This window comes from Lissotriton helveticus, chromosome 3_1 (assembly GCF_964261635.1).
Source record: "Lissotriton helveticus chromosome 3_1, aLisHel1.1, whole genome shotgun sequence".
Taxonomy (NCBI): domain Eukaryota; kingdom Metazoa; phylum Chordata; class Amphibia; order Caudata; family Salamandridae; genus Lissotriton; species Lissotriton helveticus.
The window spans coordinates 912968930-912986206 of record NC_136061.1 but is presented as its reverse complement, the minus strand read 5'-3'; the positions used below and the strand labels follow the sequence as shown (position 1 = coordinate 912986206).

At 42.9% G+C, this 17277-nt stretch overlaps 1 protein-coding gene across 1 annotated transcript in view; it reads left to right on the top strand.

Moving 5' to 3' along the window:
* RHBDL2 (rhomboid like 2) overlaps positions 1–17277 on the top strand; it is a 233284-nt gene that overhangs the window by 58250 nt on the left and 157757 nt on the right. Inside the window, exon 2 of the mRNA XM_078683795.1 lies at positions 12039–12290. Within this exon, the coding sequence (XP_078539921.1) occupies positions 12075–12290 (216 nt within the window). The 5' untranslated portion in view covers positions 12039–12074. The remainder of the gene's footprint in view (positions 1–12038; positions 12291–17277) is intronic.

Below are 17277 nucleotides of genomic sequence, written 5' to 3'. Positions count from 1 at the left end.
CCATGCAATTGCCCAGCTGACCAGTACTAACTGCACCTGCCTGAGCCCTGCTGCTGGCCTCTGCTGGAGAGAGTCCTGATACCCCAAGAGGCGCCCCCAGGTCCTGGGCTCTTGACTTGCATCAGTGAGTTATCTTCCTGAAGAAAAAGGTGAAAATCCTGAGGTCTGGGCTGTTGGCAACCGCAAACAGGCCAGTTTGCGCCAAAACTAAGCCATCTGTGATTACCGGCAACGCAATACCTTCACTTTATGTTGACGGCGAGTATACGTGCCAATCCACCAATGTGAAACTCCAGCGATGACCGGCTTTTTGCTCTACAACCACGGCCAACCCCAACTTCTTCTGTGCTGGGCTACCAGATGGCTAAGCATAGGTTAATTTAGTGACTTTTGTGGTTTGCCCTCGCAAAGTTTGTGATTGTTACATTAGTGGGGCTTCCATCCCTGTCAACGAATAGCCCAATTTCTTACAATGGGCTCCTTCTCCTCCCTCCTTGGTAGTGAACACCCAGAAGACAAGTTGGAGAAAGTTCATCAAAGGGGAGTTAGCTCTCTTTTAGGCCCTATGGACTTCTTCACCAAATTGCAATGTTTCAGGTTGAAGGAAGGGTTCCCACATTCTACTGGATCTCCAACTTTTGTGTCAATCCAAAACTGTGACTGCTCTTTATTTCAGGATATCACTCCTGTCACTTTACAGTGTTGCAAACATATCTTGTCAATTTATTGATAAAATGAGAAACATTACGATTAAATACTGATGGACATTTCTCTTTAGTATCGCCCTTGAATGCAAAGCATTCTGAACATAGAGCACCATAAGATGGAGTCCCTTTAATACGTTGGGAAAAAGGCAGAGCACAACAGAGACAAAAAGCTAAAAGAGAGAGGCACAAGGATGTAAATTGACTTGTGTGGTCTGATTTGTGTCCCACAACACGCCTCAACCTCTATTGTTAATCCATACCCAAAGTGAGTTGGCTGCACTGTGCTCGGGTTCTAATTGTGGCTCAACCTAAGGAGATTAAGCAGATCATTTATAACCATGTATTTATTCAATGTTATTGTAATGACAAATGTGGGTTTTGATGGCAACAATTGTAATAAGATTTTACTTTTTGCGTTCCTAGTTCGAGGTATCTGTGAATGGTGGGTGACACTCCCGGTTTCCAGACACTACATTTGCCACGCATTACATTGGCTGAGCAACTTCTTCATAAGCCTAGGAAGAAACAAAGGCAGGAAATTAGTAAATCATAGGGAAAGAGCAATTTATCTCACCTGATAAATTCCAACTCCCTGGGTTATGGAATTTTTCAGGTGCGATAAGTTGCACCTATTCCAAGATTTTGGAGAATGACATTCAGATTTTGGTACTTCATCAAAATCCACATTGCAATAAATACCATAATAATTTCCCCTTTTAACGTCAAACAGGTTAACGTGGAAGGACCCAAGCCCCCCAAGAATGGAAGACTGGCTCAAATCAGCATTTGCAATGGCCCGCCTTGACCTCGCCGACCCCAGTAGTACTCGGACCAACCTCTGGCAAGCCCTTATCAATATGGGTCAAGATCTAAGATTGCTTAGGTAATCAACAGCGAAGGTACCCGGTCCAATGATTACACCTTAACTCCAGTACAAGGAGTTGGTCGGGAGACCTAAGCAATTGCAGTTGGCCGGAGGGAGCCCAGAGCCACAACAACGGCTGTAACACTCTGCTATATGCTTATAGATGAGATGAGGACTAAAAAAAAAAAAAAAAAAAATACACATTGCAATAAATAACATAATAGTTTGCCCTGCTGAAATTGAAAAAAGGTTGAGGTCTTTGTAATTACAGAGGTGCATTAGAGTGTGGTAAATTTCACACAACTCGAATTCTGATCCCTGCGCCAACAGGGATTCATGCAGGGATCAGAAAAGAGCTTTGGAAATTAATGAAGATAGAATGGAGAAGAGGAAAAAAAGAGAAAGAAGGCAAAAATGAATAGAAGAAAGGCACCAAGAAAGAAAAAAAAAGGGAAGAAAGGTGAGAATGGAAGAAAGAAAAGAAGGAGAAAGAAGGTGAGAGAAGAAAGAAGAGAGCAATAGAAAATAAGACATGAGTAAAAGAAAGGACAGTAAGAAAGAAGCAAAGCAAGTTAGGGAGAATCGAAGAAAGGACACAAAAAGAGAAGAACAGCAAACAAGAGAAAAGTACGAAATAAAGAAAAGTACAGAAAGAAAACCAAGAAAGAAATATAAAGAAGTGCGATAAAGGAGAAAAGGGAGAGAGGTACAGAAATGGAAAAAGGAGGAACAAAGAAACAAGAGTAGAAAATATAGCAAAAGATAAAGAAAGTCAGATAAAGATGGAGAGGATGAAAAAAGAAAGAAAACGAAAAATAAGGCATTAGAAAGAACATATGAAAGAAATGAATGAAGAAATAAGTAGCGAGAGGAAGACATAGGAGTAAAAGCAGGTAAAGTAGGGAGAACGAACGGAAGAAAAGAGAAATGAAGAGAGAATGAGTCAAAAAGAAAGGAGAGGAAAAATGAAAGAAGAAAAGGTAGAACAGAGACAAATAAAGCGAGAAATAAAAAGAGGAAAATTATTTTTCACTCTAGAGTGGGGGCATTGTCCTGAACTGTTAGATTCCCAGACCTCACAGAACTGAGCACACAGTTGGGCATATTAGCAAGAACCTCGCTAAAATTATTGCCGTTTAGCGGCAGGAAACTGCAGCTAAAACTGCGATAATGGGCTTGCTAATATGCGTTATAGAATTCCAATAGAAGCCCAGGTTAGATGTGCAGGACATCTAACCTGTGCTTCTATTGGAATTCTATAACGCATATTTGCAAGCCCATTATCGCTGTTTTAGCGGCAGTTTCCTGCCGCTAAAACTGCGATAATTTTAACGAAGTTCTTACTAATATGCCCCAGTGTTTTTAAGGGTAAGTTTAACAAATGATTAGCTGTATATTCTCACACCAGTTGACAGACTATTATCGTGTGTGAGCTACTCGGAGGCAGCCTGCGAGCTACTGGTAGCTTGCAGCCAACGTGATGTGTTGGATGCCTGTTGTTTAAACAAGCGTGAAATCTTTAAAGCTGCCAATAAAGCAGCTGAAGTAGCAACAGCCTTAAAGGATCTCAAGAGAATGAGCGTCCCTTGTCTCAATGGGTACTGGAGGTTTTTATAAAACATTTTCCAACCTCCTAATCTAACCACTCTGTATAACTATTTTGCAGATAGTTGGATGACAACACCCCCTATTGAGGTATCAGAGAAATTGCTCTCATCCCCACGCCCTATAAGGACCCAAAATTATTCTTATTATTTGGGATCCCATTCATCCCAGATACTCACAAAATTTCCCCCTTCACTGATGATGTCCTTCTTACATTAGCATCACCTGGCACTTTTCTTATCCACTCGATGGAACAATTACCATCCTTTGAGAGGGTAGCATGCTTCAAAATATACCTGCCTAAATCTCAAATCCATATCACTGCTTTAGGTAAAGTAAAGAAGTATCCAGCATACATTCCCTTTAGAAAGGCCATTCCCTTTAGGTGCTCCCGCATCTACCTATCTTGGCTGGGCAGGATTCTGCAATCAAGGTGAACATATTGCTCAGAGCCCGTTATTTACTTTTGTTAGAGGAAGACTTCTTGAAGATCTGAAACAATTGATACTCTGATGTATTTGAGATGAGGTCGCCTGTGCATAGCCCATAATTTACTAAGTCGTCTGAGAGATAAAAAGGAATGTGGCCTTCTAAATTGTATCGGACACTTTATAGCTACTCTCCTAGGAATCCTAGTGGAGCTACCAACAGAGTATTGCTGTACAGGGAGCGAATCCTGCTCTTGAACGTGGCATAGAAACCAAAATAAGCTGGCCCTACTAATGTTTATTTAAGCACACCGTGATTAGAACCCTCACTATCTGGGACACAATTTTTAATTTAAACAAACTTACCTCATACCCATAACCTTTTGCTTCCAACATCTGTTTTTCACCTTCCTGGACCCCTGAGCTTTTTGATAAATGGAAAGTGGGAGGTTACACTATAACTGCAGAGCTGTTCTAAGTGGGCACATTCAAATCGTTTGAAAGATGTAAACAAGCTTGCAGCTTGGAAGAACTAAAACATTCCACTATGTGCAACTCAGGAACTGGATGACAGACCCAGAAGTTAAAGCCGTAGCTACAAGAGATTACCCATTTGAGATATTAATAGCATTAGCCACCGGTTCAAAGTGCTTGATCTCTAATATTCAGAAAATATTGATTGATGCCACCCCGGGGTAGATTGCGCACATATCGAAAGCTGGAGCTAGGTATTGAGTAGCAATGTCATTGAGAAACCATGAGAACTTCTTTGGCGAGACCCAGTAGAGTGATCATCTAGCATTCACAGGAGAGACGTTCGCTATAAGGTAATGTTCAAATGATCTCTCAACCCAGCGAAATTCCACAGACCCCATCCTTGCCCAGTCCCCTGTTCTTGAGTGGATGTGCATGCCAAGGGACTTCCAACATATTTGATGGGATAAACCCTTTAAGAAGAAAATCGTTCTGGCTATTAGGGAAATTCTGAGCTAGCTAATTCCAAATGACATATGCTTGGTCATTTTTGGGCAGTGGCTCTCCCGATTTCAAATAGCAGTCTAAAGCAGATACAACTATAATGGAGAACTGTCTGGAAGGAGTGAAGACAGCCCTTGCCTCACAATAGAAAAAGAAAGCTCTCCCCCACCTAACACAGCGACACCTCGCCTTTGGAACTTACTGGCCGTTGAGCACTTATACAGAGTATTGCACTGTGAATATAATGAATTTGAGGTGATGTGGAGTACATCACTCACATATCTTTAAACGGGCATTCGAAAAGGCTCCTCCACTCACCCAAGATTGTAAGTTATGTACCTATTTGCATATAATGAATGGGGTAAAACAGAAAAGCAACCTAAATATGGATTGGCACCCCTTAAACCAGCAAATTGAGCTTTTTGGACTGTGTATTTACTGTTCTGTCTGTTGGGAATTACATGGGAATATATGAGGAGTTAAAACGTGTAGGGTATTGATTGACTCTGATGTACTTTGTAGTAATCCTGAATTGTTAATTAGAATCTTGAAAGCTATACTGTTGATAGTCTCTTATCACTTGTTTGAAATGTAATACAAAAGAAATGTTTAAAAAATCCATGAAGAAAAGACTAAGAAATACATTTACCTAAATGGGATTAACTTGCTGGGCTGTACTTTACAGCCCGGATGAGTGTCCAACATTCCTTGGTTATGTTGAGTATTTCGCCTTAAGTGCGACGGGGATACCCAGACGTCGACCCATGCTTACTCTGCCATCGGGCTCAGGCTAGCCCTCACTGATTAGACCTAAGTAGATCGAAATCGGTCTAGGGGTGCATGTGGTCTCTCCTAGAAAGGGCATCGCTAGACAATTCGGGGCTAACTACTCCTATAAGTGGCATGGTTGGTACTGATTTTGAATTAGGCAAGTTTTTTTCTAGAGTTGCATGGTGGGTGAAGAACGATGGACTGGAATGCTGCCTGAGTGACGGAAGTTGCTGAGATTAATTCAAGCATTTTACCCATCACTTTGTTGTTGTTGTCTTCAGCCAAAAAAATTCACTTTTTGGGAGTACGTTTTGGGAAAGAAAATGCAAGGAGGATGTCACTGAATACCTGCAAACTAGCGGCATCTACCCATGCCCTCCTTCTGTACACGAGAACCCCGCCTCTTTCAAAGACAGATGACCTCATACAATTCTGATACCTGCTGAATCTAAGGTAAATTTGAGACCCAGCTTTGACTGTAAGCAGCCACAGATCTTGATTCAGAGAATCTGGATCTGCAAAGTGTGCTTGTCATTCATAACGTTTTTAAGGATGGGGCCTGCAGGTATTAAAAGTGACCATACAACCTCAGCCATCTATCTCATTAGTGATGTAGAGTAAACTACTAGACCATACTTCTAAACCCATCGATTTAAACTGGATTGCTGGTGTATCAACTGATCTGATATGAAGTGAGAGCATAAACTTCAGTTTAATGGTGCAAATGTAATTTGGATATTTTGCATTACTTTTTATTTTGCGAAACAGTGCCAGTAATTTAATTACACTTACATCCCAGGAGCAATGGGAATTAGGCTGGTTGCAATTTAGCCTCACAGATGTCAAAGGAAGTGACGTAGGACCAAGTTGGACTCGGATGACCAAAACTTGTTTATCAGGATTTTTTAGTTCAAAGGGCAGAATGTCAAAAGTAGTGACTGATGGCAGAAACACGCAACCACCTGCTAAAACCTGCAACAAGCATTTACAATGCAATGGTCTCGCCCTTGTTAAAGTTAGAGCCATTGCTCATGACATTATTTTTGTTTTTAAAACATATAAATAAATGGCATTGTCATTTAAAATGCCAATAGCTTAATCTCCCGCAAATGCGAAACCTATTGCATTTGCACCCACACACACAGAGCCACACGCACCCACAAACACACACAGAGCCATACACACCCACACACAGAGCCACATGCACCCACGCACACAGAGCCACACGCACCCACACACACAGAGCCACATGCAAACAGACAGAGCCACACACACACAGAGCCACACACACAGCGCCCCACACACACACAGAGCCAAAACAGACACACACTCACAGAGCACGCTTATGTGCACAATTACAGGTGCAGTAGTAAGACAGTATGCTCCTGAGTGTAGTTATGACCACTCCAGGGCAAAGATTTAACCTCCATGCTCTGGTGTACTGGTAAGAGTGGAGATATGATTGGTGCAAGACACACCTAGGGGCAAGCATGACTCGTGAACAATATTACAGAAACGTCTATTGGCACACACTATCGGTAGTAATAAATAGTATACTCATGAGTTCTGGAAAGAGTGAGGTTGTAATGGATTCAAAACTCATTTACAATCATAGTATTAGTAAGCTTGCGAGTTCTGGTAAGCATGAGGAAGTGGTCATTGCAGGAAACTCCTAGCGGCACATGCTACAGGCACAGTATGAAACGCTGTGCTGTTGGGTTTTAGTAAGAACATAGTTGTGATGGTTGCATGACACTCCTAGGCACACAATACAGAACAGTGTTCAGACAGCAGGTTCATGAGTTCTTGTAGGGCCATAGTTCTGGTGACTAGTTCTGGTGACTACAGGGCACTCACAGTGGTAGTGGGCACACAGTACAAGCTCGGCATCACATTTTGATGGCACAGGACACTCACAGGGCACAGAACAAGCTCAGTACTGAACTCCTTGCTCTTGGTGGCACCGAGATTCTCATTGGGCATATAATAAAAGCTCAGCCTTGAACCCCTTATTCTTGTATTTAGGAAGGAGCGTGTGGTCCTACCTGCTTGAACTGCTCCTCGTAGGTCCACTCATGGTGCCCCTGTGCCCCCGGGGGGGAGTGCGAGTGTCCGGGCATGGTTCCTCCTCTTCGTCGTAGTCCTCCTCTTGCTCGGGGGCCGGGGAGGCCTGCCGGGCGGGTGGTGGTGGCGGCTGCACGATGAGGCCGGGCCTGCGGGGAGGCCCCGCGGCCTGGTAGTGGCGCAGCGCCAGGGCCTGCTGCTGCTGGAGCCGGGCCTCGAGGAGGCCGCGCTGCTCCCGCTCGCGCTGCTCCCGCTCGCGCCGCTCCTGCTACAGCCCCGCCACCTGCTGCCGCTGCAGCGTCTCCATCACCGCCTTCAGCTTCAGGCCGCCTCCCAGCACGTTCACCCCCACGCCGGGGGCTGACGAGCCCCCGCCGGGGACGGCCGACATCATCAGCGGGCCGCCGGCCGGGCCGCGGGACGAGAAGGAGCCCAGAGGAGACTTGGTGGCCACGGCGTTGTCAACCATGCTGCCGCCGCCTGTGCCCGCAGCTCCCCCGGCGCCCTCTTCCTGTGCCGCTGTCCGAGGGCCCAGGGCGGGGGGTCCGTGTGCCCGATCCTGCCCGGCTGGGGTGTCACTGACTCTCCGTGCCACTCTGCTGCACCTATAGTGCTGCTGGGGGTCCCGGGCAGTCCGTGCAGCCCCTCGCTCACGCGCAGTGCCCGGATCTCACTATCTCACTGAATAAATTAAATAAATAAATGTGTGGAGTGAGCATGGCCCGTAGGCCTCATAGTGCCTCGTGGTGACTGTGCAATGGGTGCACGGTGAAATGGGCCAACACGGAGGTAACTGAAGGCTACACAACCAACTCTCGAATATCAGAACGGCTTTACACGTCCAGAGGAGGTAGTCACAGCGATACCCACGAGGCAAAGAACACTCCAAGAAATCCATTGACACTGCCACCTATTTAAGTTTGCAGGCCACGAACAAAAAAGCAGACTACGCCATACACACTGCCACGTTTTTCCGAGGCAGAAATGCCTCGGAGAAACGCAGCCTCATTTTGAGATTCGGGGTCGTGTTTTTCTTTCTCTCCTCTTCCCATTGGCTGGAAGGTAAAATTCCAGCCAATGGGAAAAGGAGAGAAAGAAAAGAGAAAGAAAGTTAAAAACACACCCCCGAATCCCAAAAAGACGGGGCTTGAACCGAGTGATGCCCCTCTCCTCCAATGGCTGGCCTCCGTCTAGGAAGCCAGCCAATGGAGAAGAGGGGCGGGTTCAAGCGCCCACACTGTCGACATAAGATCTCTCCCTGCGACTGCGCAAGCGCAGCCTATGCAGGTCTCGACCTAAAAACTAAAGACATACTTAACTTTAAATGATCACTAATATGATGAGTCCATTTAAAATGTTGGCATTGCAGGCTTTCGCTGCCTACCTTATTATAATACTATTATTGAACTATAATTATACAAAATTGTTAAGTGTGTGTGTAGTTGCATAATTATTGCAGATTGTTGCACATTCAGCCAATTGATGTATTTTCAAACCTATAAGGTGATGGATATACTGGGGCAGAATGTTTATAACGCTTGTCAGTATTAGTTTCTAAACATTGCACTTTAGTAGATGTTCTTGTTTATAATGAAGAGTAAAAAGTCACTGTATAGATGTGGTGAGCCCAAATAATGAAATGTATTAATTTTAAGGAAAATTTGCCAATTTATAAATTGCTGCGCATTCACAAGAATTTTGAGTACAAATTTCACACAGGGTAGAATGTGCTGTTCAATAGTATGCATGCAAACTGTACACATACCCCTCTCAAACCCATTCAACCCACAGCGATAGAGATTTTGTTGGTAGAAAACGTGCTTCCGTCCATAAAAGTATAACATTTACATGTGCAAAATATGTGTGAACTACCAAAGCAAAAATTTATTTTTTAGGTCGAGCCTGGGCGGCGCATGTGCTGTGAGGCATGCTGTATTCGAGTATGGAGTTGAAGCTCCGTCCCCCTCCGCCCATATTTTCCATTGGCTTATGTCATTGTCCTTTGTAAATGCTGGTTTCTGATTCGTTAATACACTTATTATTCCTTCCTTAGTACAGCCTTGTCTTAAATGTATTTACAACAAGGGGTGGTGATGGACAGAGTCTCTGAATTAAGCAGAGTACTCTCACCCAGTCAAGAGATCAGGGCTAGATCCAACACCGTTTTTTAGCTCATTGCACCATCCCAGTTTCAGAACCTGGCTGTATGCAAATTAGTCTGTCCCTGGCCCAGTGCATCATGGGAACAGGGCAGACCAGACTACAACAGCCAATTCTTACACTGGGAAGGAAACAAGCTTCCGGGGACCGGTTTCTGCCATTTCAGGCGTCTTCGGCCCGGCTTGCTTGAATCCTAATGGTGCAATGAGCAAGGGACTCACATCTGAGTATACCCTTCCACGCTTAGGGTGGACAAAATTATTTACAACAAGGGGTGGTGATGGACAGAGTCTCTGAATTAAGCAGAGTACTCTCACCCAGTCAAGAGATCAGGGCTAGATCCAACACCGTTTTTTAGCTCATTGCACCATCCCAGTTTCAGAACCTGGCTGTATGCAAATTAGTCTGTCCCTGGCCCAGTGCATCATGGGAACAGGGCAGACCAGACTACAACAGCCAATTCTTACACTGGGAAGGAAACAAGCTTCCGGGGACCGGTTTCTGCCATTTCAGGCGTCTTCGGCCCGGCTTGCTTGAATCCTGATGGTGCAATGAGCAAGGGACTCACATCTGAGTATACCCTTCCACGCTTAGGGTGGACAAAATTATTTACAACAAGGGGTGGTGATGGACAGAGTCTCTGAATTAAGCAGAGTACTCTCACCCAGTCAAGAGATCAGGGCTAGATCCAACACCGTTTTTTAGCTCATTGCACCATCCCAGTTTCAGAACCTGGCTGTATGCAAATTAGTCTGTCCCTGGCCCAGTGCATCATGGGAACAGGGCAGACCAGACTACAACAGCCAATTCTTACACTGGGAAGGAAACAAGCTTCCGGGGACCGGTTTCTGCCATTTCAGGCGTCTTCGGCCCGGCTTGCTTGAATCCTGATGGTGCAATGGTATGTCTTAGTCTGTAAGCATTATTTTCTTTAATGAGTTTCTCCTACTGCAGGTATGAAATGCTTTCCTGCTACATTCAGTGCGCCATGCGCGCTTTCTCTTTCCAAGTAGACCAGGACAAGGGCGGCCGCTTCTTGAAGTGAAATAGGTCTCACATTTACAAGAGTTTCAGCTATTGGCACTGTAAATGACAATGCCTTTTATTTATGTGTGTATTATCAAAACAGATAAATAAAAGGCATTGTCTTTTACAATGCCAATACCTTAAACTCTAGGGAATGCGAGACCTATAGCATTGCAAATACTTGTTGTGTTGAGCATTCAGGGGCTTGCACCGCATGTATGTGTCTTACCTGTATGTGTCTTCCCCTTGTTCATACTGCGAATGGGTGGGAAAAATACTGGGAGGAGACAGTGGTGGAGTTCAGACTGCACTTTCACTTTCTCTACATATGTAGAATTGTCATTACAAAGGGGAGGTCGGCGAACAATTTTTTTTATTTTTTGTGTGATTTACGTACAACACCATGCACACTTTATGTCATCACCAGTACAGACTGTACCCGCCTCTCTGTGCAATTTGCAATTGGTAAAAGCGCAAGTCACCACATTTTTGACAGACAATAAAATATAACACTGAATGATGCACATCATAAAAGTGCACATGACCAGTTTCCCCAGAGGTGAAACTGATGTGAATTTCTCGCTTTTAAATTTGATTTCTGACTTTTTCACTTGTTGTTTGGTATGACCCACTGGTCTGACATCAGTTTATTTGCGTTTGCATTGGAGGAACGACACCTTTGCTCGGAAAATTAATGGATTGATTAATTTTGGGACTGTAGCAGGTCGTAACTTCGTAAGATGGTGGAAATGAAATGGTCATTCTATTTGTATCAATTACTTTGCTTTTTACTTTCACCACTCATAATTTTTCATATCCAGTTGTAATAATACAACAGTACCAGCCCTTCGTTTACCAAGCCGTGCATAATTTAAGCTTACACTTACGTGAACTGCATATGTTTGAGAATTTGGTAAACTCTGCCATTGTGCAAATTGCACATTTCCACTAGACCGAATGTCTATGAGGTTAAACAGACTTTAGCTTTTTTTGTACCTTGTCTGTAAATTTGTTTTTTATATGGTGCACTTTCATACTCCTAATCTTTTTAAAACTGTAGTTGTAAACATAAAATACATGTTTTCAGCACTGAATCAAGGCATAAGAAACCAGAGATTGAGTATACGAACATTCATTGAATAAGATTGCTTGAGTATCTATGTGGAAATAAGGACATTTCATGAAGAGTTTGTGCCTCTTAGAGGCTGTTAGTGCTGGCAAAGAGCCAGTCTCTTGCCTGCCTGTCATGTGACTGTCCCTTGCCCTATTACTGGCCCATTAGAGGCCTGTTCTTAATTCGCTTGATTTTTCTGTAGGGCTTTCAGATTCTGTTGGCCAAGGTACAACCTCACACCATGTCCTCCTAATATGAAATTTACACGTATAATATCTTAGTCGCATGTATACTTACTTACATGATGTTTTTTTTAACAGGTCTTAGCTGCCGGATGCCGCCTACCCTCTACGATAATGACACATGAAATGGTTAGTACAGAGATTGATGATGAAGAAGACAACAATGCTGACAAGGAAGAAGAAGGAAAATGCCAAGCGTGCTCCTGTTGTGACAGGATCCACAAATATATCTCCAAATGGATGCTGCCCGAAGAAGCTCGAGAGACCTATTTGGAGAGAGCGAACTGTATACCTCCCCCTATCTTCATTATTTCCATAAGTATTGCTGAGGTACGTACAATATCCTTTGTCTAAAAACTGCCGATCTTCAGTGGTCGCTAATGGACCTCTAGTATGGGAGCAGGGACATCGACCAACTCCCCCAGCCTTTTGAGTCGGTGCTGACGCGCAACAGTGACATATCACTGCAGCATAAAAAGGGAGACGTGGGCTGAAGAAGCCGTAGCTGAATAAGCACCTAATCAGAAGCTCCACGCTTGAGACCTTACAGTGAAAGGCGCTATATAAGAACGTATGATTTACGATTTACTATATTCTGGGAGGGTTTCTTTTTCTGGGGAAAATCAATACTCCATCCTGGCACAGGCTCTTCTGCAGTGGGACCTTATAAGCCCCCGAAGGGCCTGCCACTTGTCATAACTTAGTTACTTATCAGTCCCCTATTTCACTATTTCTTATATGTGTACACCTCAATTCAATATTTCACTGCTAAGCATGTTTGGAGTCATAAATTATTCTTTAGCCCAGTCTCTCCTGCAGTGGAAGTTAAGAGATTCCGTAAAACTCTGCCACATATCAATCATATTTACACAGAGAACATTTAAAAAACTTTCTCTACAGTCCCCTGTTTAATTTAAATGCCTGTTAATGCCTTTTTTTATTAATACTATTGGCTTATAGCACACCGTAATGGGCTGTACCGGCTATTAAAGGCCTGCTCCAGCGTTAAAGAAGGAAGCAGGACTTTAATAGCCGGTATAGCCCAGCTACGAAGGGTTATAAGGTTATTAGAACATTCTGCCACTAGAGGGCAGAGTGTTCTAACAAATAAAAACAAAGGCCTCTCGGAGCCCGAGGGGGTTTAAATCCCCTCGGGCTCCGAAAGGCCTTTGTGAAAATAACATTGGAATGTTGCTTTGCCGGCCTTTACCGGTCCGTAGAAGCTCGGAGCACTCCATATCTTCATTTTAATAATACTATTGGCTTATAGCACGCCGTAATGGGCTGTACCGGCTATTAAAGGCCTGCTCCAGCGTTAAAGAAGGAAGCGGGACTATAATAGCCGGTATAGCCCAGCTACGAAGGGTTGTAAGGTTATTAGAACATTCTGCCACTAGAGGGCAGAGTGTTCTAACAAATAAAAACAAAGGTCTCTCGGAGCCCGAGGGGATTTAAATCCCCTCGGCCTCCAAAAGAACTTTGTGAAAATAACATTGGAATGTTACTTTGCCGGCCTTTACCGGCCCGTAGAAGCTCGGAGCACTCCATATCTTCATTGGAGTGCTCCACATTCCAATGTTCTAATATGTGTTAAATATGCATTTGAAAGGCAAGGTATCGCAATTCTGACACCATTCTGTTAGGGAAATACTGGCACCGTCCCAAGAGCAAATGAATGAAACTCACCAGACATAGCAGGTTGCTCAAAAACATAGTAAAATGTATTTATTGGTACCAAATGCATGCATCATTGCTGATCAGCAAGGAAGAAGTCAGGTCTCCCATCTTAGGGGCTGTCAGACTGCTTCGTCCCAGAGTGACTGATTTCTGGGTGCTATATGCATTTTAGTAATGCCATGTCAGCGAAACTAGAAAAAGGCACCAAGCCAACTATGGCTAACAGGAATGTAAAAGATTTGCACCATGCCAATTATAAACAGCTAGATATGGGCAGACCAAGAAAAGGCTGGCTCCGCCCTCTGTAAGCAAATTGCACAACCAGATAAGGAAACTATCATGAAGTCAGGACAAGCAAAGTGACCTCTAAGATGGTTCAGAATAGCTGTTGAAGCTTGTCCATGCAAGGTCGGATAGGAAGCCATTTTGAGCTCCGGGACTCATGTTAGTGTGCTAAATCTAAGCATGATATTTTTGTAGTGCCTACATAGGAAGGTATATGGATATATATATATATATATATTCACTGAAAAAAACATAGGTTATAGACCATATATAGTTAGGAATTAGCATTTAAAAAACCTTATTTTACTCACACAAAACCATTGAAATTCCATATATAGTTAGTTGCACTAACTATATATCGCGCACCCGCAATCCACTGCTGATCATGTCACATATTACATCATTCATGACATGGTCAGTGACATCACTGATGACATCACTGATGACATCTCAAATGACATCACTGATGATATCTCTTTTGACATCAATGGTCACATCAATGATGATATCATTAATGTGACAATACAATGCATCTCCTCACACTTTAATATAACCTCTGTTACACCCAGTGTTAAATACAGAGTATAATTTTTGAAACCATTGACACACCAATACTAGTTACTACATACGTACTCACTGATTCCTACGTCTACACACACATTCACTCATTCACCCATACAATCATTCATACATAGAATCACTCATCTTTACAACACTATCATATGCACTCATACACCTATACAGACACTCAGACTCTGCCACTCATCCATGGAGTTACTCACACACCTAGTCAGTCCTGTAAAGAATCAATCACACTTCCATTTTCTTGTCTATACAGTTAAACATAGAGCACCTTACATTTTCAAACATATACGAACACATACTTACTTTCTTATACAATCATTGATACAAGTACACATTGATCTGCACAGAGTCACACACCTCCCAGCCAGCCACACACACACTCAGTCTCCCATACAAATACTTGGACAATCAATCAATAACCCATATAGTTAATCATATAGCTACTGATCAACACATGCAGCAGTTTACAGAACAACAGACATAATGATGCACAAATTAAGACAGTTTAGTCACTAACCCATGCACTCAGTGAGACACATTTAATCACTCACTCATACATTCAGTCATGCACCTACTAAATCCTTCGTCCAGACACTTATACATCTACTCATTCTTCAATATGTAAAACATATTTAAACTTTTCAGAAACACACAGTCACTGGATGATGTCATCAGTGATCTCATCAGTGATGTCATTTGAGATGTCATCAGTGATGTCATCAGTGATGTCACTGACCATGTCATGAATGATGTAATATGTGACATGATCAGCAGTGGTTTGCGGGTGCGCGATATATAGTTAGTGCAACTAACTATATATGGAATTTCAATGGTTTTGTGTGAGTAAAATAAGGTTTTTTAAATGCTAATTCCTAACTATATATGGTCTATAACCTATGGTTTTTTCAGTGAATTTTCAAGGTTTTGTAAATGCTAATTCCTAACTATATATGGTCTATAACCTATGGTTTTTTCAGTGAATTTCAATGGTTTTTTAATAGCAAATATCATAAGCTGTCGAATGTCAAGTACGTGGTAAGTGAAAACATTTTCGTGTTTATGCACACTGATCTGCTTTGAATGGTGCCCCCCCCCCTCATTTCTATTAGGAGTACTCTCTCTTTGCACATAGTGAAGGGTAGTTAACGCAGGCCTTTGCCCCCGTTGTAATACGTCGTGCCTGCTTCTCTCTCCATTTGATTGATTGTTATCCAAGTATTTACTGTTTTAGAATTGGTTCTCTTTGGTTCATTCTCTATTTACAAACAAACACAGAGTCGCAATACTCTGTTTAGTCTTCGCAGATAACGAAAAATCGCGTAAAAAAAAAAGAAAAGGAATCGAGCAAAATCAGTAGGCCACTAATGGGATCTCTTTTTGACCTCGCTAAAATAGAAACATTAAGAACAACCCCTCATGACAAATACAAAACTAGTGAAATGAACTGAACTCCACACAATGATGGCTGCAAAACAGCTTGGCTCCGCCACCCACCCCGCCCAAAATAACGATAAAGAGCGGCTGCCATGATTGGTTGCGGAATGGCCACGACGGAGCTACGAAATGGTGCTGCTCTCATGCTAACCCCAGCTTCAGTCTGAATATCCAGAAACACTGTAGACTACCAATTCGATCAGTTCCGGTAGCGCCCCAATGTAACCCGGTAGAGAAGAACTAGCCCTCCCCTCTTTGACTGATGGTTCTTGTTGCCTGTCCCTTCTGTTGTCATTTAACAGAACTATTTAGCCTGCTGAAAGGGGTTGTGTTCCAACCGCTGGTTGGTGGAGACATTTTGACTATATTCTGGACCTGCGTTGTCGCGTAATGCGTCATATGACGCGCCGCGGTAGGGCATCCGGAAGTCATCCGGGGCGCGCAGCGCGTAACGTAAGCATAACAAGTCATGTGACTTGTTAATAAAACTTTTCATTGGTTCATTTTACTTTTCTTATTCTAATGATGAAAGGCTTGGTCATATGACCTAAAAATTACGCTTTTTATTACTTCCGAACATAATTTTTTCTTAAATATATGTTATAATGTTCCAGGCTAATGTACTTTCCCGGAAAATTTACAACTGTCCTGCAAGTAAAATATATTCTTTTTTCGAGAAAAAGAGCGTTTTTTCGTCCCATGACGGAGCCGTTGAGCAAAAGAGGGTCGACCTGCTGTCTTAGTCGCCGATACGCCTGAATATGAGATTCTTATCGATCACTTTATGTTGCAGGTGTAGAAAACACAACAGCCCTTGACCATTTATCTTTACTGCGTTCCTTCGAATTATACCTTTTACCCTTCATGTAATTGGTCTGCTTTATTTCACTTGCCTTTTACTGATTCTAAAACAGTGACTATTATTAAAAACTTTACCAATGTATATACTACTACCATGTTTTCTTTTAAAAACCTTTATTGTGAAAATTTCATTATACAAATACGAGCCTATAACCACGTGGGCCGGCCACGGAGCAAACTGTAATCGTATATGATGAGTAGACATTTACACTGTAGAGGAACGTAACGGGCGGGCCATTAGGTTGCAAGAACTAAGGTGTCTAACAGTTACGGAATCGGTGGACGTACATTTTATAATTAAAATACGACAGGGCCAGTTACAATAAAATTATCTAGATATACATTTGCGGGCAAGTACCATCGGTGACGTTAATTCGAACTTTCAATAGTACAGTAATCAATAACACATCAGAACTTAATATCAATAGGGATGTCGAAATATTCAATCAATTCTCGTCCCCGCCCGCCATGTGCT